This window comes from Arvicola amphibius, chromosome X, assembly GCF_903992535.2.
Source record: "Arvicola amphibius chromosome X, mArvAmp1.2, whole genome shotgun sequence".
Lineage (NCBI taxonomy): Eukaryota > Metazoa > Chordata > Mammalia > Rodentia > Cricetidae > Arvicola > Arvicola amphibius.
Window position 1 is genome coordinate 57,266,161 of NC_052065.1, and position 22,448 is coordinate 57,288,608.

The 22,448-nt window shown below is 49.4% G+C and overlaps 1 protein-coding gene across 2 annotated transcripts in view; it reads left to right on the forward strand.

The window, feature by feature from the left end:
• Stard8 (StAR related lipid transfer domain containing 8) overlaps positions 1 to 22,448 on the forward strand; it is a 76,118-nt gene that overhangs the window by 44,401 nt on the left and 9,269 nt on the right. The window contains exons 1-3 of one of the 2 annotated variants that reach the window (XM_038317172.1): positions 359 to 500; positions 18,751 to 18,822; positions 21,753 to 21,834. Coding sequence is in view for 1 of the 2 variants with exons in the window: in XM_038317171.1 (XP_038173099.1) it covers positions 18,751 to 18,822; positions 21,753 to 21,834 (154 nt within the window). In the remaining variant the exon portion in view is untranslated. Of the gene's footprint in view, positions 1 to 358; positions 501 to 18,750; positions 18,823 to 21,752; positions 21,835 to 22,448 lie in introns of those variants that run through there. The other variant, XM_038317171.1, reaches the window with a different exon arrangement.

Here is a 22,448-nt window from a genome sequence, read left to right on the forward strand (position 1 = left end):
CATTTATATTTGAAACCTGCATGCAAGTGCCAGACACATTCAGAACTCAATAAATATACGTCTGCGTGCCTGGCCAACTCGCTCCTTGCTCCTTTAAGCTCTGTTCCTTCGAGCTCTGTCTTGGGCCCTGGGCTTGTGCCTCCTGGCTCCAGAGGTGTGACCCTAGGGAAAGGCACGGGCTCAGGGCATTAGAGGAGCTAGCTGGCAGAGCCCCGCCCACTCTATTTGGGCCGCTTTCAGGAGGAGACGTGGGGAGGGTGGACTGAGCCCTCATTGGTCTAGGGACCTGTAGGTGGGCGGAGCATCTATTCAGGCTACTCGCAAACGCACCCTCCCTCCCCACCTGCGCAGCGAGCGGAGTCCGGTTGACAACGGCTAAGCAGCTGCCGCAGCTGCTGTTCTGGCTGGCACCGTTACCCCTGGCTCCACGCGTGTCCTCATCCAGCAGCCCTACCCGCTCTCGCCTCCCGTCCCTTTGCTTCTGTGGACGCGGCTGCCAAGTAAGTGTTGGGGCGACGTCAGGGGGACACTCAGACAGACGTGGCCATGAGCTCTGGTGGCCCGCCGAGCCTCCTTGGCGCTGTGGCCCTGCCGATCTCCCGGCAGTTCAACTGGGCTGAGGACGCGGGAGGCAGGAAGGAAAGTAGTCGCGCTGCCTTTGCTTAGGGGCTGGGGTTCAGAGTTTTCGAAACTGGGGACTCCTGCGCGAGTGCGCCAACTGCACTCTCCCTTTCGAGCCCCGCAAATGGGCCGGTCTGGCGGCCTGAAGACCCTCGGGCCTGACTGGCTCCTCGGCCTTCCTGGGGACTCAGTTGAGGGCTCGCCCACTCTGCCCTCCTACTTTGGGGGGCATTTCCAGGGAAGGCCTCAGACCCTTGGATTTTCCCGTCCGCCCCCTGCCTCACTGCCTTCCCACCTGGACAACACCTGTGAGTGTACTCCTGCGTTTGAGGCAGCTGTGCTGAGCAAGTTAATAAATATATTGAATACATCTCATCTTTCTGGGACTCAGTTTGCCATGAAGGTCCACAGAAGTTTAAGTTAGAAAAGCTCGGGCGATAGGCTATTTATTACATGGAAGTTTGGGGGGAGCTCTAACTTGGGTAGTCTAGGATTCTCTCCGTGTCTCTTCCACTACTTGCTCAAGTTCAGCACTAAATTACCACGCAGGAAACCGGGGTTCTGCCAGTTCATGTGACCTCAGGCGAGTCATGCTTTCGTGAGTGTCAAGTGTTTTCAACGGTACCTCAATTGGCAGCCAGATCTCAGTAACAGAAGGGCTCTGAGAGTCGCTAACTCGATACCTGAACCCAGTCTCCCAACGGGTGAGCAAAGGAGGATGGTCTCCGAGATACTTGGGGTGACTGGAGCTAGGCAGTTAGCAAGTCTTAGGATGATTATGCAGCTAGACTAGCTGGGGGAGACTCTCGGGGAGACAGCGATCAAATTGAATATGAGGAGGGATGGGACTTTTCTTCCAGACTCTAGGTTTTTCTCTTTGGGGGATCCCAGAGATTGTACTTAGACACGACGTTCAGCCAAAATACTGGTGTCCTGGTTTGCTTGGGTCTCACGCAGAGCACCCAGTAATCCTGGGAGGAGAGAGTAATGAATCACCCAGGGCTATTTTCAAACCCTGACTCGGGCTGCACCACCAGCGCCCACACCCACTCTAAGGGTTGCAGTCCCTGCCTGTGCCATCTGTATCCTTGCTGTCTGAGTTTCCTCTTGTTTTCGCCTTCCTGGAATGAAAGGGGGACATTTCTTTTCTGGGAACTGGAGGTGGGCAGCCCCAGGCATTGAGATGGCTTCAGGCGGCGGCGGCATCTAGGAGGCTAGTAGACTGGAAAGAGCCCAGCGGGGAGAATGACCGTCTGGGAGGGGTGGGGGTAAATGTTTCCATTCTGGACTTGTAGATGCCATTTCACGGGTCATCTGGTGTTGGTCCTTACTTCCAAGCTTTGCTCTTTCATTCAGTCTCTTGCCTTGGAATTTCTGCTCCTTCGACCTCTCTAGTTAGGTCTGAGAAACAGCATACTGAAAAGGAGCTGCTCTCCCTAGCTCGCCTGCTCTCCTTCCGCACTGCAAACAACCCTTTGAAGAATACCTCTGTGAGCATCTGTAGGTCCCTCCTGCCTTCCTGAGAGACTGCCCGGAGATATCTGGAGATGGAAAGATGGCGAAGTGGCCATGTACCTTGTGTGGATGCAGAGGATGGGGGCAATGAGTCTTGGAAAGATGATTCCTTAATACTTCGAAAGCTGGAGCTGGGGGAGAAAAAGAAAGGAGACACCAAGAGGCCCAACTTTGACCTTCTGTTTTTTTTATCTTTCTTAATTTTTAATGTACAAAATAAGGAATGTCAATTATAATATTTCCATACTTGCATGCTATTATTGTACTTTGTTCATATGCACCCTCTCTACCATCATCTGTTGAAAAAAGTCTATTTGGGGGAGTTCAGATTGGAATGGGAGCACAGGACCTCTGGAGCCAGGTATAATAAGCATAGCAGCAGAGACAGGAGAGCAGGACAGTCACAAAAGAAGGAGGAGGAATGTCAGGCCAACATGCTTTGTGGCCTTCTATTAGCTAACTTCTGGAGCTCCTTGGTCTAGCCATGGGTTCCGTGAATGGCAAGTTCTTGAGGGAAGGATGGAAAAGGGGTCTTTGGCTGAAAGAAGGAATTGGTTTATTCTTGAGTGAAAAAGTGAACTTTTTCTTCGAGCTCCCAATTTGGGTAGGATCAAGTCTTATGTCTTTGGGTCACTTGGCTGCTCAGGGTGAGGGTGTTGATGATTTCAGGGTTTGGAATGGAAGTTATGGGCTCCTCAGTGTCTTAAAGTCTGTGAAGATCTGGGGGGCAGGGGTCGCTTTATTTTGGTGCTTGGAATGTGGGGATTGAACCCTGGTTTTGGTGCATTCTAGGCAATCACTGCAGCACTGAGATACGCCCTAGCCATTGGTGAGTTTTAAATTCCCTCCCACACCGCAACCCCAGATGAGAGTTTTGAGCACTGTGCCAGTCATGCGGTTGTTGGTCAAGGGTTTAGTGATGCTTTTTTCATCTGCGCCTCGGGGGCTTGACTTGTGTGTGTGTTCTTATGTACACGGGTCCTTGTAGATGAGAGTCAGGGCCACCGTCACAAGTCTCAAGTGCTGGGCTGGCGTGGTCCTCCATGTTGTTGAGGACTCACATGCTGAGCAGTCGCTGCTCCTGTGTACCATGGCCACAGGCAGGGATTTGAGAACCCAAATGTTAAGTTCCTTAGTAGTCCACGGTGCCACAGAACCAAGAACGAGGGCTCAGAGGGCTAGACACCTGGAGATCTAGTCTCTCGTTCTCCCAGTGCCTCCAACAGTTTCTTGCTGGCTTTCGCTTGGCCAGACTAAATGAGGGGATTCCTCGCGGAGTGTTTGTAAGCTACCAGCTGCTGTCTAGATGATTAGTCATTAGAGTTAGCCTCGGCACCGGTTCTCATGGAGGACCCATGGTTATGAGACACACCCTGGGGAACTCTGCCGTCCACTTTGGGGTTCAGTGGCCTGAGATGCTCCTCAGAAAGGGTTTTAAGGCATGGCGAATAATTCTAAGCCTGTTTTTCAAAAGAGAAACAATGGCGTAAGTAGATCTCAAGCACCCATACTCCTTGCTTCTTCACTCCATTTCTTGTTCCTTTGAAACAAATCCCAGACATGTTATCAGTTCATCTAAAATATGTCACTATGTCTTTCTAAAAGATAAGGACTTGCAACACAATAACCACAGCTTCCTTATCACACCGAACCTAGTCCCGCAGTGTCTCCGTGTCACCAGAGGTTTGGTCAGTATTCACATTGTTTTGCCCTAGAGTTCCCAGCAGAGGGAAACTGCTTTTGACCGAGCGGGTGACTGACCAGTGGATGACATTTGATCTGAACTAGAGAAGAGAGGCTAGAAGGGTTAGAGACCCTGGGCTCTTTGTTTTATAGATGTCACATTGCCAATAGCAGATGTTAGCTGCCTCTGGGGGCTCCTGATCCCAAGGCTGACCCGTGGAAGCTTCTTGTAGAAACTCCAGAAACTCTGCCTTCATTCCTCTAGCAGCAAAAGAGAGATTTAATTCCCACTTGCGTCCTGCGCTCAGGGGCCACCCAAGAGTTTGAGGTCAGCAGGCCTGGGAGAATTCCTGGGAGGCTGCTTTCTGTCCAGGCCCCTCCCCAGCTCTGGGACCCTGAGGCCAATTTGAAGCAAAACAGGATGCGCTCAGGATGAGCGTCTTTCCCAGCTTGTCATCTAATCGCTAAGGCCCAGCTTGGAGCTTCCTCTTTCATTTATGATAAAAACCCTTCGCTGTCTCTCTCTTCCCTCCTTCCCCATTAAGGGTGTGCTGACTTCCTCCATTTCCGGGCCAGCCCTCCTCCAGCCCCACGTGGGCAGGGTGAGGCCTCTGCCCTCATCTGCCCCACTTCAGGCTGTCTTGTCAGGGAGAGAAAGACCCCTGGAATGTCCTGCCTGGCTACAGCTTCTTGCTCTTGGGCTGTCCTTGGGAAAGGAGTGGCCCCTTTCCAACGAGCCTGGGGTCCTGCCGCTGCTTGGTTAATAATTGAGCCACATAATAACCACCTTGGAAAGTCACCTCTACAGGATGGCCATTAACTAACTCCCTGTCCACTCCAAGCCTTAAAGGGACCCCATCCTAAACATTTACATCCTCCCAGAGGGATACTGACAAATATCCAGTCATGAAAACTTCTGGAGCCAGTTACAGTCTGCCCCTCTGTCCTCTGTTTGAACAAACAGAGGTAGCAATTCCTATTGTTTGAAGTATATATACTCATGTTAGATGTCGACTTTTGTGCAGGCTTTAGAGTCAGATAGGGATTGAGGTATTTCCAGGAGCCTAAAAGAACAAGCAATGACACCGGTAAAACAAGCTTGTAATTCTAGCTACCAAGGAAGTCGTGGCAGAAGGCCTGCCTGGACTACAGAATAAGTTCAAAAGCCATCTAGACAACCTGGCAAGATCTTGCCTCAAAATAAGGGGGCGGGGCTCAGCTCTCATTCATACCTAGCATGTGTGAGGCCCAGTGTCCAATCCCACATGCTGCTGAGATGGGAAGAGGGGAGAGGGAACTCCAGTTAGCTGAGAGACTGAGGGCCTCCGGTGTGGAAGATAAAGTCTTTCACCAAGAACCTGTATCTAGATGGTCAGTGGGAGGTGGGAAGAGTCAGGCCAGAACCCAGACACAAATTAGAAGGTTCTAGGATACAAACACTTTTCTATAGTTTCAGACCAAACACAGACACCAACATTTTGTGAGCCCTGTGTGTCTAATAGAGCCAGGAACTTGGCCTCTGTTTCTGTCTCTGAGTGACTTCAGGAAAATTTCTACATCTCTAACTTGGGTCGGACAGGTAGATGGGCTCAGGGTTTCCCAGCTCCCTTCCAGCTGTGCAAGCTTGTGTTTCCACTTAACACCTTTTGCTTATCCCCAGGGTGATATGGGTCTGGCTACAAATTCTCCCAGGCCCAGCCACTACATCTGCATGGCCTGGGCCAGGTTGGGATGTCTGAGTCCACTACTGCCACAGCTGGAGTTCTCTCAGGCTTGGGCAGTCTGCTCTCTAGCTCCTCCCCATGTTTGCATCTGTCCTAGGAGGTCTCCCTCTGACCCATTCAGTCACAAGTTAATGAGTGACTTTTCCCTCTGGGGAATATGAGCCCAAGGTGTTCCTGAGATCTCAGGGCTGTGTGGGAATCAGGGGAGGGTTTGGCCTGTTGCAGTCACCTTTATTTTGTTTCCGCACAATCTCCCCTAAAGGTAGGTATGCAAACACAGTCTGGGAAGCAGGGCCTTCGGAGCACACAAGGCCCACACCTTCTCAAGCTAGACTCTCAACCCCCAGTGCTTGTTTAGGATCTATTCAGCTGGCTTCAGCACCCTGGAGCAAAGTAAGTCGCCAGCTGCTGCTTCCCATCAGTGGGATGACTGTGTGTTTTGTCTCCTGTTGACTTAATAGTATCGCCTTGAGGCTTTTAACCCCCGAGACCCAGTTCTGCCCCTTGGAACTGCCTACCACCTCCTTTTCTCTCTGCCTTCAGAAGTCTGCAGACGGAGTGGACCCCTCTGTTTTCTTCAGCCTACCCATCTCAGCTCCTGCAAATACTCCTTTGGAGCCTGGGTCGGCTTCCTCCTCAGCCTCGTCATTGTCCCAGCTACAGGCTGCTATTTGTGGCCCTTTTAGCAGTGGGGTACACCCGATTCTTCTCTGTTTCTTTTCACTCTGAACTTTTCAGGATGACCATTTTAATAAGCCCTCTCTAGTGATCCCCACCAGGCAGATGCTAAGATCCCAGAATCTTGAGACATCTTAGACAATCCTGTCCAGGTGTTTTGTTGTTCGGGTTCAGTCTGCAAAATTGGGGAACCATTAGGAAAGCAGGGCCTAATGGTTTCTTAGTGTCTGTCTGCTTCCTTGACAGATGACAAGGTTGTTGAGATAGATATTCAGCCAAATGTGCTGATTATAATGTAGCCTGGTTGGGGGTCTTTAAACACTCTGCTTTTCTGCCATTTGCCCTCTGCAACTGGTGGGGAGGAAGGCAAGGAGGCATTTTGGGGAGTACTGAGGCAGAAATGGGTGTGAGGTATGCCTACAGTGGGGACTACAAGAGTGAATAAGGCATAGAGAAATACCAGCTCAGTCATCCCTTCCTGTGTCAAGCAATGATGGCAGCAGCCAGTCCTGTTTCTTTAGTTTCCAGGACCTTTTCACTTCCATGGTCCCTCTGTGTTCTCAGAACAGCCCGGCAAAGTAGCTGTCCTGATCCCTTCAATGAGATCTTTGGGAAACCCATCTGAGGTTCAGGAGGAGAAGAGAACAGCTTCCAATGGGGCAAGATTTGAATCCCAGGTCATGACACTCCGCTCTCCCTGTTTTTCTCAAACCACCCCCACACTCAAGGCAGCTGAGGCTGACTCGGCAGCTTCCTCACCACAGAGGAACCTCTGCCTCGCCTGCAACTCTGTTCCTGTGGTAGAAGGAGCAACCTCCAGGGGAGGTGGCCTGGGATTTCCTGTCCTTTATCTGGCTGGACTGACCAAAGACTGGCTTGTCTGAAGTATGTACTTGTAGCCCACCATTTTGCTGTAAGCTGAGTTCAAATCAGGCGGGGTAGGGGCAGGGATGTTGTAGGAAAGGCTTGGCTCTAGACAGCTGGCACATTCAGCCTGTACCTCAGCAAGACCGTCTCAATGGACAAAAAAATAGAGAGACTGAGGACTTGGCTCAGTTGATAAAAAGCTTGCCCAGCATGCACGAGGTCCTGTGTACAACTCCCTGTACTACATAAAACGGATGTGCTGACGCACTCCTGATCCTAGCGCTTGGGAGGCAGAGCAGGAGGATCAGAGGTTGAAGGTTTGTCCTCAGCTACATAGCAAATCTGATGCCAGCTTGGGATATATAGGACCCTGTCAAAGAGAAAGAAAGCAAAGGAAAGAATGGGATGTGGGGAAAGGCCCGGAGTAGAGCAGAGCTCTCTACACAAGGTGTTCCGAGCAAGAGGCTGTTGTGAGAACGTGAGCTCTTTTTCGGTAGTCTCGTACAAAGCCCTGGGTGGTTTCACATCTCTGAGCCTGCGTTTGCCAACAACGAGGAGCCGTGTACCTGCCTCCCAAGGCTGTTGAGTATTCAATCCAGCTATGTAAATAAAGTGTTGGTGCAGCTGCCGCTAAGTAATACTTGGTGCAGCCTTGTTACGTCGCTGTCTTTCACCAACCTGGGGTTATGCAGGGCTCCAGCATACCACCTCTGTACATGGGGTTTGGACTTCCTGTGACTTGAGATTCTATCACATCTAGGAAACTTCTCTTGTAGGGCTTCTTCCTCTGGTCATCTTTGGTGGCATTTGTGACACTGCAACAGACTGTGGTAATGATGATAATGGCAATCATAGTGACCTCTTCTGAATCCTTGACACATTTTTACCATACTTAGCTCCTGTGACGATTCTATGAGGCAGTTAAAGCTATAACATATAAAGAAGATGAGTAAGAAGCAATTAAAGAAAGACATGTCCAAGGTCAGACAACTGAGGAGGGGATAAAATGAGGACCTAGGTGTTCTGACGATACCTCCTGTAACCTTAATGGCAGACTCTTTCTAGATGCTTGGCCTGGAGGCAAGGGCATCGGTTTACAGCGCTCTTCTCCCTCCAAGTGCTCATCATATCTAGAAGCAACTCGTCTTTCTGGGCATTCAATCCCCCAAACCACTGGCCTACTGGCTCTGCCCCCCACCCCATCTCTAAGGTAGAAGGAGGAAAACCATGAAATCTTGGGATAGAGACTGTAAACTAGAGCTTCCCTGGAGTTGAGAAGGGCCTGTAGGAGGGGTTTGGGGGTGGTTCTGGCGTTGGCACTAGGTCTGCTATATTAGCACCTTCTTGCACTGAGGATGGGGAGCAGGGGGCTGGGTGTCATGGGGAAGAAGAGACATTTTAATGTGCTGTCTTGACAACCAGTTGCATTATTTAGAAAGTGTGGGTGGGTAGGGGCAGGGAGAAGGCTGGGTGGATTAACACTTGTGCGATCTCTTCAGCTCATGTGGCCCATGCTTGTATTGGGATTATGTGGGTGGGGGAGTTACCCAGAACATCTAGCCTCCCCACCCCCACCAAGTGTACCCATCTTAGACTCTTTGGGGGTTGCAAGCTTCCTTCCTTAGGTCATGCTAGCTGCCAGCTCCCCTGCTTTGGAGTTTGTTCCCTGTTATCTTGTCTCCAAAACAAGCTTCAGGGGTGCCTCAAAGGATAGTTTGTCTTAATCTCTGCTTTCCTGAGGCAGATGGGCCAGACACCATCTCTGGTCAAATACACTGGGAGAGCTCTGCTTCTGTTGTATTTTCAGACTTTGATGCCTAGCATATGACCTGGTACTCGTGTACCATTACTTGAATACATCCATGGTTCACAGGGAATGGCCTTAGAGAGGAAATCCAAGAGGGACTGAAATGGGAACCCATGGGCCTAAAGGGTTCTGGCATTTAGGCAGGTTCCTTGCTCCATCTGTCCCCCAGTAGAAGATCCCTGCCCATTCACAGCCTCGGGCTTATGTTTGTGCAGTAGTCATTTCTTGCTTTGGACAGGGTTGTTGGGACCTCCAAATGGAATGTGAGATGATCTAGTGCTTTTCCCATAGATGGGAACTATTTCAGGCTAAGGGTTCATACTGGGATTGGGGGGGCACAGGTTGGGGCCAGTGAGATCAGTGCGAGGCTAGTGGTTAGCCCCGTTTTCAGCACCCCAGATACCCAGGCACATACCCTCCAACACGCACACACAGGATAAATGGGCTGTTATCTCATTTGATCTTTGCAAAAAAACATCATGTTGGTTCTGTGATTACAACCCTATTTCAGAGATAAAGGCAGTGAGGCATAGGGAAACTTTGCAACCCAAGGAATACCATCTGTGCAGTCCTTGGGTGGAAAGACAGTAACTCCTCAGTAACTATGACTGTCTGGTATTCATTGCTGCTAATCATTAAATTTGGTATCATCCATATTGCCATTAATGTCCATTAACAAGGATGGAAAGCAGCTGTGTCTTCAGGTTGTCAGCCGTAGTCTTCCCACCTTACCTCACAATGCTGTCCGGGCAGGCCTTTCACAGCCATTTGGAGTTCTCTTCCCAGTGGTCCTGCTGTGGCCCCAGCACTCACATGGTCAGCCCTACCCCTGGCCACGTGCACACCCCAGTCCTCTCTCTGGCTGGCTTCAGGGCTGAAGGGAGCAGTCGTGTCTGCTTGCTTCTTGAAGAGGTCACTTCTTTCAAGGCCCATTTCCTTTCTGTCAGAGACAATTTTTTTTTCTGGATCCCAGGGTGGGGCCAGGCTACTTTAAGGCATTTCCTGCCCAGGAGTTTATATTTGGCTTCAGCAAAAGGAAAGGGAAATAGGCAAGGGGAGTAGGATGAAGAGGTGGTGGCCCGGGGTCAAAATAAGCCAGCACTGAGACTTTGTGGGCCCAGAGAGGGAAGGAAGAGGGAATGAGAGCTCTGAATGTTTCAGGTGAACCTTATTGCCTGTACTTAAGCTAAGTTGAAGAACTAATAGCTCCCCTGGGGTAGAATGCCTCCACCCTTAGGCAGAGCTCATTTTCTGGTCTCCTACCTGGATGTTCCCGAGTCTTTGCTTTCGGGCCCCGGGGCATGGCATTCTGCCAAGCAGTGCCGCCTTCTAGTACAGTGCGTGCTGTAAGCTTCAGGTAGATGCTCCGCTCTGGTTCCTACTGTGGGGATAACAGAAGCTAGAGCCAGATGCAGGGACACTGTTAAGTTGGGAAGCAGAGCTTCCTGTCTGGGCGTTGCCAGAACATTCAGTATCCCTCATCACACAGACAAATAGAAGCCAGTGAAACGGGGCTACCAGTCAAATGGGGAAGGCAGCTTCACAGGCTGATGGATGTAGACAGTCAGGGAGGCCTTGGAGACCGGGATGCTCGCTCTAGCCTGAAACTTGGGTGTCTGTTTAGAGTAGGCCAGTTTCTGCCCTAGGTTTTGTGCAGTGAGGAGCCGATTAGTTTGCAGAGTAGGAGAGTGACTAGGTCAGGACTGGAATCTTTGGGTGGAGAAGCTAGTAGGGTAACATGTTGACAGGGGAGACTGGAAACTAGAGACAGAGAGGGCTGAGGTACTCTAGGCATGAGACTATCTAGAACATAGCTGTGTATGGGAAGCCTGACCATTTAGTGGGTGTGCTTGTTAGAAGCTGATGACTCAATCAGGAGGAAACAGGAGGACAAGGTGTTTGATGGCTTTTGAGGCAAGAACATCAGCAGAGCTCTTCCCTCCCATTCCCCTTTTGGGGTGCCTAAGACCAAACACATCTTCCTCCACAATCCAGGCCAGCTCCTCCCCTGAACCACCCAGTGCCATTGCCACTCAAGAGGTTGGGGGATAGCAACCAGAAGATGAGAAACTAGATTCAGAGAGAGGTAGGGGCTTCCTTAATATTACACACAAGTTTGTAGGGGAGCTAAAACTCTCAAGTGGTTTGCCTGCCCTTCAGGCCAAAGGTTTGGCCCATAAGGCAGAGGAGAGCAGTTCCTGCGGTTCTAGCATTCTGCCTTAGACTAGTTTGGTTGGCATCTCTTGCCTCTAGGCTGGAGACTGGAATGGGTGGAATAGCACATAGCTTATTAAAACAAACATCTTTCCTTGTTGGTGGTGACCTTGTCAGAGCACCTGGGACTAAGTTGGGGACAGGAGCCCTTGGGGGCAAGAAAGCTAATAGAGCAACTGCAGCAGAGCAGGTGGCAGCTTTGACCTTCACTGTCCCGGGGAAACCCTGGGTTGGGTAGGAATGTCAACTGACTGCTTTGGCCCCGCTGTGTCAATTGCTAGCCTAAGAGACCACAGGCCTGGCTGCCTCTGGACCCAGATTCTCAAATAGCCTTAGTGAGCCAGGATTGACTTAACCTCGTAGCTCATGCGAGTCTTCTTATTTAGAGCTGCGTACAGGACTCAAACCAGTACCTTGAGGAGTGGGAGAGGAGCCAGAGCACTGTGCTTGCGGGGGGGGGGGGGGGGGGGGCTTGTGTGATTTCCATATATATTGAACTCCATACCAGAGCTGCCACCTCACCCGCTGACCGGTAAAGTCAAGGGATCTCCACTGACAGAGGTAGCTATGCTTCACCTCACCACCACATTGGTAGGGCTGCCTGAGGTGTCTTGGCAAGACTGAAATTGACCCTTCAGACACCTTCTCCCTCACATCTAGTAGGGATGATCCAAAACGGCTCCAGAAATCATCAGCTGGGAAGGGAATTTGTCCCTGGATGGGAGTCCTTTCAGTAGAGACTCTGAGGTTTATCCCGTGTGCAGGTGCAGACATGAAGGGTCTGAGGGGAGGCACTTTAGCGGCTCTGCACATACACACTAGCTAGCCCAAAACTTCAGTGGCTTGAGAGCTTGCTACCACCCTCTTCCATATAGCCCTCCTAAGCTGTTTGCTTTGTCGGTCCTTTATTTGTGACAGGAAGACTCCAAAAGTATTGCTCACATGGCCCGGGGAGCTTGGCATCCAGCTGCAGTTCCGGCAGAGACTCGGGCTGGCATCTGAACAGGTGCAGCAGGGCCCCAATCCTGCCCTACGACCTAGCAAGCAGAAGGCCAGCCAGTGTCTAGTACTGCCAAAGTAGGCCGGCTGAAGTACAGCGGCCCTTGCTGTGGTGCCCCTCCAGTGAGGTTTGGAATGTGGGATGGGAGCTATTTTTGTCTTGTCTCCCTTCCTCCCTGCTTCTCCTTCCCCTGCCAGAACTGAGTTAGAGTGGCCATTCCAGCTAAGAGCAGCAGTGGTGGAGAATGGCTGTGGATGTGCCGGGCCTTGCACTTGGCAGGTATTAATCCACCTTCTTCCACATCATGGTCAAGAAGGGAAGTCTCAGTGGTTCCAGAATACCCGACAGTTTCGTGAAGACCTTTCTCTCTCTATCCTAAAGAGGTAGGAAAGCCAGCTGTCACAGCATCTCTTGGCCACACCTCTACGAGTCACATTCCTGTGCTAAGCTCAAAGGCTAGGTGGGTAAAGTGTGCCCATAAGAAGGGCATGGAAGGAACAATTGGGGCCAGTGCCAAGGATGGTAGCTTCTGTGCTATAAAGTCCCCTCTCAAGGCCATTCTGTTTTAAAAAGGCTCCTCTCCAGGGGTGGCAGGTGAAAACAGGAAATGCACCTTGGATCAGCCAAGAGAAATGAACTGAGAAATTTTGAGACAGGACTTAGCATCTCCTAGCTCCAGTACAGGACCTGTAGTGATACACAGCTCCGTGGCCTGCCTCCCTCTCCTCGTCCAACCCAGGGCTTCTCAGAGCCTACCCTGGGAACTTACATTGTTCCATAGACAGCACTAACCCAGTACCCTTGGAATATGAGCTTTTCCTCCTGTTCCTACTAAAAGTGGAAGAGACCAACCTTGATACCAGACCCTGCTTGTGAGGCATCCGACCTATGACGGTGGTCATGAGATGCCTAACCAAACAGGAAGGTAAAAGAGGCCACTATGTCTTCTGAAAGACAGGAACAGTCAGCTAACGATTTGATTAAGTGACCTTCACAAACAGCCACAGACTCCTTCCCCTCTCCCCACCATAGGCACTTCTATTAGTGTTTCTTGTATTCTCTTGTTTGTACCCTCAAGGCCTGGAGCAAACTTCGACCAGTGGCTCAAACATGCCTGATTCCGGCCTCTGGAGACCATCTTTCCAGGGCGCGCTCTCTCTCTCTCTCTCTCTCTCTCTCTCTCTCTCTCTCTCTCTCTCTCTTTCTCTCTCTCTCTCTGTCTCTCTCTGTCTCTTTCTCTGTCTCTCTCTCTCTGTCTCTCTCTCTCTCTCTCTCTCTCTCTCTCTCTCTCTCTGTGTGTGTGTGTGTGTGTGTGTGTGTGTATGTGTGTCTATTTCTCTGGCCAAGACTGGTAGGGCAGGAGTTTTTATCTTTCCCACACTCTAGAACCACCTGCAGAACTCCCAGAAGCAAAGAAACAAATGAAATGCAACTTTGTCCCAAGAGATTCAAATTTAATTAGTCAGGGCACTGGCATTTTCCACATCTTCCCAGGAGCGAATGGGCACATAGAGTAGAAGGTGATGGAGAAATCTACCCAAGAGCAGTTACTACCATGAGCAGTAACTAATACAAGACAATTTCATGTCAGTCCTTGGGACATCTGTTTGTTCCCTGCCTCGGTCCCATTATCTTACCTGGCACCCAGGCCTAAGATGGGCTTTTTTTGGTTGAGAAAGAGAAAAAAGAACCTGGAGCCTGGTTAGCTCCTTTGCAGACTACTGAGCATCTCAACAGAAGGACCTTAATTTATGGCAGATACACATGTGAAGAGGGGTACCCATCCCTGGACTAAGGTTCATGCTGTTGGCTGAATGAGGCCTTGCTTGCCTCTTGGAACATAGATACCTGGTACCTTATCTCTTCCTCCTAGTTCTCCTTTCTCATCTCCCTGGAACGAACACAGCATCTCCATGAGCCTTAAAGTCTCAGGAGGTTACAAAGTTCAAACAGCCTTACCCAAACTATCTCTGTGTAATGGCAACTTTCATTTGTCACATTTAAACCCAGCAAAGGAAGACTGTGGGTGTCTGGCTCAGCTGTAGAGAGCTTGCCTAGCCTGGACAAATGAGGCCCTGGATTCTATCTCCAGCACAGAAACAAACAGGAAGAGGAGGGGAGGAAGGAGAGGAGGAGGAGGACCACCAAAGGTTTGATCACACCCGTGTGGTAACCAAGGAAGTTGGCAGCAGACTCTTTTTTTCCTTTTATTGAAAATAGATTCTTTTCTCATACAATATATCCTGATTACAGTTTTCCCTCCCTCTACTCCTCCCAGTTCCTCCCCCCTCCCTTCTCCTCCCCTCCCCTCTGGATCCACTCCCTTTCTGTCTCTCATCAGAAAAGAACAGGCTTCTCAGAAATAACAACCAAGCATGACAAAATAACATATAATAAAATGAAGTAAAACCTATCATATTGAAGTTGGACATGGCAACCCGACTGGAGGAAGAGTCAGAGACCCTCTCATTTTCACAGTTGGGAGTCCCATAAAAATACTAAGCTAATAGCTATAATATACATGCAGAGGACCTACTGCAGACCTGCTTCAGTCTCTGGGAGCTCATATGTGCCTCGCTTAGTCGATTCAGAGGGCCTTGTCCTAACAAGAATCTTTGATCCCCATTGTATAAATGTGGCAACCATAGTTTAGAGAGGGAGGCCATGTGCCCACGATGATTTAAGCAGTAATCAGGGGAACTGACTTGATTAGAATTTCCCCCTCAATCTAGTCGTTGCTGTTAGGCATTATCCTCTTGGGCAGATATTGGTCCTTTTTTCCCTGAGTGTGTGAAATTTTCCGGTGTTCATAGACTGTCAGCAACAGGATGCCTACTTTTCACCTTGATCCCTCCTCTGCATAACATGCTCTGTGCTAAGAAGATCTATGGTATGACTTGTATGCACGGAGGTGCGTATATTATCACTGGCTTCCGAGGGCTTCCGCTATACTGCTTTGTGGTACCCCCTTCTTTTGTGACACTCGGTAAAGGACACTTGTGGGTTGACCTGTGAGCCCGATTCCTCTCTGGAGCTTCCTATTTTCCTGTGCCCTGACTCTGAAGCTTATATAAGTTAGGCACCTCCCCAGGGAGAGAATCTGAGCGTTCATATAGATGGAATCCAGTTTTGGCCAGCTGAATGCTGTTACTGACCTGTCCTGGCTTTGGCCAGGGCACCAGCTGCAGAATACAATAGTTGAAATGGCTGGCCATCCTTCTCTGGAATCTGCACATCTGGACACAGAGGTTAGGGCCAGGGGCTACAGACATTCCTGCCTCACTCGCCTCAGCCTGCCCAGTGTCACTCTTCCTGTTGGGCACATAAGCCAGATCTCGGTCTGGGCTGTGCTGGTTCCAGCCTCAGGTGAGTTGACTTTTATGTAGGTGGGGGTGGGAGGTCACCCCTGGCCTAGTCTGACAGGCTGGGACATGATAGATGGAATAAGCAAAGTACTTTAGTTCACCCCTTAATCACCAAGACATATGTCCCTGACTGCTCCATCTGAGAGGGAGCCTCGGGGCCTCCAGGCCTTCCTGAGATGGTGCATTGTCAGAAGTCAGTGTCCCTGACATCCTGCTCGCTAATAACCCATTACATTCTCTGGATTCCTGCTCTGGAGGGCTGCTAAGGAATTCAGTCCTGAGACCTACCTCAGACTCCTTTGCTCCTTTCTTTGTCTTGCAGCCCCTCCAAAGTCTCTGCTGCTTTACCTCACTTCCCTGGGCCATTTGGCTCCAATTCTGTGATTGATGGAACTCATTCTTCAGACACAGAAGCTCAGGTTGGCCAGGCCATTTTCTTCAGTTCTCCCTTTTATTTGGGACTTTCAAAACCAGATCTGGGAGGGATCACAGTTATTGAGTGCTTGGCATAGTGTGCCAATGGCTTTTCTATCCCCTCATGTTTTACTTAATATTCCTTTTAGTGGAGGCAATAGAGAGATGTGTAAATTGCTCATTGTCAGAGTTGGTGACTGGCAACATCAGGATTTGAACACAGGCCTGTGATTTCACTAAACAAGAAGGAGCAGAAAACAATTTGTCAGAACTGAGAATTGGTTCCTTGCTTGCCTGGAGTCTGAGGACTGGTAATGTAACATCATGGGAACATGGAATTAAATGATCAGAATTGTAGCTTCAGTTATGATATTTAATTCTGGGTTACACTGGATACTTACTCTCTTTATTTTGTGTGTGCTTGCACACTATAGCTTGAAATAATATTAATGCAGGGTTAGTGAGAAACACACACACAGATAGATAGATAGATAGATAGATAGATAGATAGATAGATAGATAGATAGACAGACAGATAGATAGACAGACAGATAAATGTGTTCCTGGCATGCAGAGTACTAGTGACCATACCAAACTTGCTACCCTTTAGAGGTCACTGTCTCTTGTCCTCACCTCTCTGGAAAGTCTGACCTTGTCCATTCTTCAGATTTTTCTTTTTGTCCTAATGACAGGAAAACAAAGCTGGTTGCCATACAGGGTGCTCAGATCCTAGAAGCACCTTCTATTGGGACTGTGGTGAAAACAGAGGACAAGGAAGTGATTGTGGCACCCAGCTTAGCTGTCCTAGGAGACAAACCATATGCTTCAGCTGCTCCCTTACTTGGCATGGGTAGTCCCTTCATCTTTTCCCTTCCTTTGGTCCTGAACCACTGGCCTGGGGAGGTGAATCTTTTACCAGACCTGCATCGCCCCTGTCAGACAAGCTGAGGTACTGCTAGCAGAGTTCCCCCCCCCCCCCCCCCCACCCAGAAGCCTCACAGAGGAACTGCTCTTTGGAAGTTGCACTACAAGGACACACACAGAGATGTGGGTGCACACATGGACCAAGAATCCTGCATGCGTAATATAGGTGCACTATCCTGTTCTGATCCTCGTGGCTCGGAACTGTGAGAAGATTTGGTTGCAGCTGGATGCTGAGTTGATGCATGCACTTGGAGAAATGCACAGATGCTCACCCCTGCCCTACCCGTTTGGCCCAAAGCCTGCCAGCACACCAAAGCTTGCCAGACATCCTCTTTTCATCCCCACAATCCTCGCCTGTGTGATCCTTGGAGGGATTTATTACTATTTTTGATACCTTCCCCACCACACTCTTCTCTTCCTTGTCTACTTGCATTTCTGAATGAGTGTTTAAGAGTCCCTTTTGTCGTCAATCCTGGCTGCCAGAGTCTCCTTCTAGGAGCACTAAGAAGATAGAGCTCTTCCTGTCTTGGAAAAAAACAAACAAACCAGCAGTCTACTTAGAGTTCCTTGGTCAGCAGGGCCACTAAACACACTATAAAGAAATAGAGGGAATGCTGAGGACAAGACTCCATGGTCAGAGAAGCTCTTCTGAGACCAGCGGAGCTTTCTCCTGCCAAGCCCACAATGCCACAGTTGGTGGTTGCAGGATCCCTCACCCTGGGCAGTACCTTGGCAACGCCTGCATGGGGAAGAAGTAGCTGCTGCTGCTGCTGCTGCTGCTGCTGCTGCTGCTGCTGCTGCTGCTGCTGCTGCTGCTGCTGCTGCTGCTGCTGCTGCTGCATAGTCTCAGGACTCTGCTGCTAGTGACCAGGAGGGTCTTTTCTGTGTCTCTGGTCTGGCTGTCCATTGCATCCAGCTTTGTCAGGTACTCCCAGAGCAGAAGAGAAAGGCCAACCTAGCTATTATCCTCCAAGACCCCACAAGCAGCGCTGTGACAGCCTGAGGTTCGACACTGGAGTGTTCCACAAGTAGACTTGAGGCCATAAGGAGAGGTAGGAGTGTCCTTGGAAGTCCCCTGCAGAAGGAGGACTGGACATTAACGAGTAGGTGGGGAGGGAAAGCACCAGGGTAGCTGCTGTCACAAGGGCTGGAAGGCCAGAGGAGAGTCAGACCTAACTTGGACCAGGTCCGGCACTACCACTCTGTCAGCTGTGAGACTGTAGGCAAGTCTCCTCTCCTATCCTGTCCACTTTCTTCCCCCCTTCTCAGTGTCTCAAGCCCAGGCTGGTCTTGAATTCACAACCCGCCTACCTCTACCTCCTAATTCTGGGATTATAGGTGTGTCTTGTGACTGGCTTTAGTCATTTCCTTTCCGAGTTTGTTAATATGGCAGCTACAGTGAGAACAGTCAAACCTTCACAGGTGATTATGGCTGAAATGAGATTTGCCTCTCAGCGGGTTCGGTGATGGTAGCTGTGTTAGTGACAAATGAAGCAGAAAGTGCTGTTGGACATCTCATATCTCCTAGCTGAACTAGGATGCTCTCCCTAGGGCTTGGAAGACTGGCAGTTCTAGCAGCTGATGGTGGTGGTGTGTTTTGGGCTAGGGCATGGGTGGGGAGTGTGGGAGGGATTTGCAACAGGCTGGGAATGAGGTTCAGGAAAGCTGTGGTTGACACAGGAAATTGAATCAAGGGAGCAGAGGGTGCCTCATTGGTCAGTTGCATTGTGTCTTCCTTGTGATTCCTGAACCATCAGAGCTAGGTATGCTTGCCTACTGGACGTGAGGCAGTATTCACCCAGTACCATGCTATTCTTTTTTTCCCTGGAGTTCACTTTGTAGACCAGGCTGTCCACAAACTCACAGAGATCTGCCTGTGTCTGCCTCTCAAGTGCTGGGATTAACTCTGCCTGTTTCTTTTCCTCTGTTCTGTTTTAGAAGTGGAAGCCAAAAAAGCATGTGAATGGCTTCGGGCAACAGGATTCCCTCAGTATGCTCAGCTTTTTGAAGGTAAAGCTTAGTTGTTCTCCCTGTCCTATTCCAAAACTTGCTTTCTCCTACAGCTCTTCATCTGCAAAATGGGTAGAATACATGCTCACTGCAGCCACACAAAACCCCTGTGTCTCCCGATCCCCACCAGCTGTGCAGGGACTGCACTCCTGAAGCTCGGGACCCTTATGGGAGTGCTCTCATCAGCTTCCAGCTCTGGTGCCAGTTGTGTCTTAGAGACTCACTGTGTGTACCCTGATGACAATGGGAAGGAGGAATTGTGCATCCTTGTAGCTCATGTGGGACCCCACTTTGCCCATGGCAATAACCTCATTTCTGTTTTTCTTCATTTCTCTTCGTTTTTCTGGGTTTTGTTCTTGATGCTTGCTCCCTCGTCCCTTGTTGCACCCTGGCTTTACCCCTACTTCATCCTGTCAGGCTCACACATGACCTCCATGGTCACTTCCCAACCCTCATTTTACTCTTTTCTCTCCATAGTATTCGGCACTGGTAGCCACTCCCTTTCGTCTTCTGAAATACCTCCGCCTACCTCTTCATCTCTGGCTGCTGCCCTCTGTCTATTTGCTGACTCTGCTTCCTCTAACTGGCATCTAAATATTAGGGTATCCCAAGGCTCAGTCCAGACCCTTTGCTTTCTCCACGTTTATTTGCTCAAAGATGCTCATTCATCTTTCCTGTGACAGCTTCTGAATGGGTCTGTCCAGACCTCGTTTCAGAGCTTCTGGTTCATCTAATCAGCCACCAACTCAAAGTCTAGCAGGTGCCTAAAACAACTCTGTCCACTCTGTTGCTCAGGTTCCATATAGCCAGGAGTTACCCTTGAATTCCCTTATTCCCTGTGGCTAGATGTCCTGCTAGTCTTTTCTTCTTCCAGAGTGAATGCATTCCATAACATCTCCACTCCCAGGCCTGCTGCTATCTACCACTGCTCACACAGACTAATGCACCAGGATCCTTCTTTGAACTCCATGCTTCGCTTTCAGTGCCCCAGACCTGTCCACCACAGTGTGACCACATGGCTCATGTGCTTTGATGAGAGGAATATAAGTACAAATATTGCACCCTGCCTGACCACTGCTCTCCTTTATTGGCTACACCATTGGCTCCCGTCTACTCCTTGCTCCCACCCTGGTCTCTCCCTCATCAGAACCTTGGTATTTGTGTTATTTCTGTCTGAAACTTGTTCTAGTTTCTTTGCTTAGCCAGCTTTTTCTCAGCCTTCAGGCATTCTGTCTCAGAAATCTCACCCAGAAAGGCCTGGTCTGACTCCGTCTCATCAAGTAGCCATACCTGCCCCACCCAGCCTTTATTTACTCTGTCACCCTGGATCGAGTTTGTCATGGCGTTTGTGTTATCTGTGGTCTGTGTATTACTTACTGCCTGTTACCTGTGTGAGTGTAAATTCCTTGAAGGTAGGGACCCCAATTTCTTCACTACTACCTTGCACAGTACCTGGCATGAATTGGTATCAGTATCAGTTGAATGAGCAAATGTGTTAATGGCTTTACCTTTCTCTCCTCTCTCCACTTGTCTTCCTTTTTGCTTTCCTTTCCCTGAGTCCTGGGGAGAAGGCTCCCACTGCTTTGGATAGACACTGTATAGCTACATGCTTTTTCCCTCTGACCTCGCTCCCCCTTACACCCCATAATTTGCCTTGGACCTGCAGGAGGTCACATGTCTGAAAGTCCAGAATTCAAATGAAAGAGAAGAGCTCAAGTTGGATGTTGGCAGTAATTGAAAAGCTCAGGCCTGTTGTCTGGTCTTGGACATACTTTACACGGTTCATTTCAGCTCAGACCTCCTAGACTTCTCTGGCTTTTCCCTTAATTACCAACTCTGACCTCTCTAGGTTCCCTCAGGCTCATTAGCCTTCTTTCCGTGCTACACAATACCTGAGTGTGGTAGTTTGAATGCAATTGTCTCCCATAAGCTCATAGGGAGTGGCCCTATTAGGAGGTATGACTTCGTTGGAGTAGGTATGGCCTTGTTGGAGGAAGTGTGTCACTGTAGAGTCAGGCTTTGAGGTCTTATATATGCTCAAGCTGTGTCCAGTATCTTAGTTCATTTCCTGTCACCTGCAAGATATAGAACTCTCATCTCCTTCTCCAGCACCATGTCTGCCTGCATGCCTCTATGCCCCACCATGATGTTAATGGACTAAACCTCTGAAACTGTAAGCCACCCAATTAAATGTTTTCCTATATAAGCGTTGCCTTGGTCATGGTGTCTCTTCACATCAATAGAAACCCTAACTAAGGCACTGAGATAAGCAACTTAAAAAGAGGGGCAAATTTGGCCTTATGGTTTTCATCCATGGCTGCTTGGTTCTGTTGCTTTGGGCCTGTGGCCAGATAGAATGTCATGGTGGAAATGCAGAGTGGAGGAAAGCTTCATCCCTCATGGTGGGCTAAGAAGGGAGGGCTAGGAGGGATAGTGTGGATAGGAGGGAAATTCTAATAGCCATTCAACACTTTAACCTTCCCCTGGGCCCTCCTTCCTAAAGGCTCCACCATATTCTGGGCCCCTGCCCCTGGAGACTTAAGCCTTCAACCCATGACTTAGACTGTTAGGCATGGTTCTCAAGTTCTGAGTGGTTCTCAACCTTTATAATGCTGTGACCCTTTAATACAGTTCCTCATGCTGTGATGACCCCTAACCATAAAATTATTTCATTGCTACTTCCTAACTGTAATTATGATTCATAATGTAAATATCTGGTATGTGATCCCTGTGGGTCTAAGGTCTAAGGATTAGAGAAACCTTAAGAGCCAAACCCTACCACCTCTCTTTTATTCCTAGCTTTCCCTTTCGCTTTGGCCCTTGCCTTCTTGCTTCCTTTCTTCCTCACCCCAACCCTCTGCAGTTGAAGGGTAACTGGAGTCATTTCTGATCCCATGCCAGACTCATCTTTGCTTCTTTCCCCCACACAGAGGGTGTGTTCCCCCTGGATATTGGCTCTGTGAAGAAGGACTACAGTTTTCTGGACCAGGACTCTCTGGGGGCCCTGTGCAGGTAGGGGATTGAGGGCCAGGCCTAAGAAGCCTTGGTCCCAGTTTTGTGCTTCTTCGTGGAATGGCAACCTCTTTGTACCTTCCATTATAGGGGAGCATAATTTATCAATGGGGCTCATTTTCTGCAATCCCATTGCTCATTGTGATTACTGTGTCTCTCAAACTTTCCTCTACCCCCGTCGCTGTAACTAGAAGATCCAGATCAGTTCTTGATTCAAATTTCTCAAAGCATTCTTTGGCTTCATTCTCTTTCTACTTAAACCAGCTCTGATGTTTCCTAAGGCTAAACCATGATTTCTCCTTGAATCTATTAAAGTCACCTTGCTGGCTAGCCTCTGTATTCTGCTCCTCCTCCCATACAAAGCTATCCTCCCTATAGCTACCAGAATCAGTTTTTTTTAAAACTCTAGGTGGGTACTTTCCCCTCTTTAAAATCTGCCACTGCCTATATGCAAAGGTACAAAACCTTTTCAGCATGATGTTGCCATCCTTCTTTTGCCCTCCTTTAACTTTGATCACATCCTCTCCCACGAGTTTCTTTGCTGACTGACTGTGCCCTTCTTTACCTTGTGACAGGCTCCTGTAGAAGTCTAGAATAGGTGCCCCTGCTTCTCT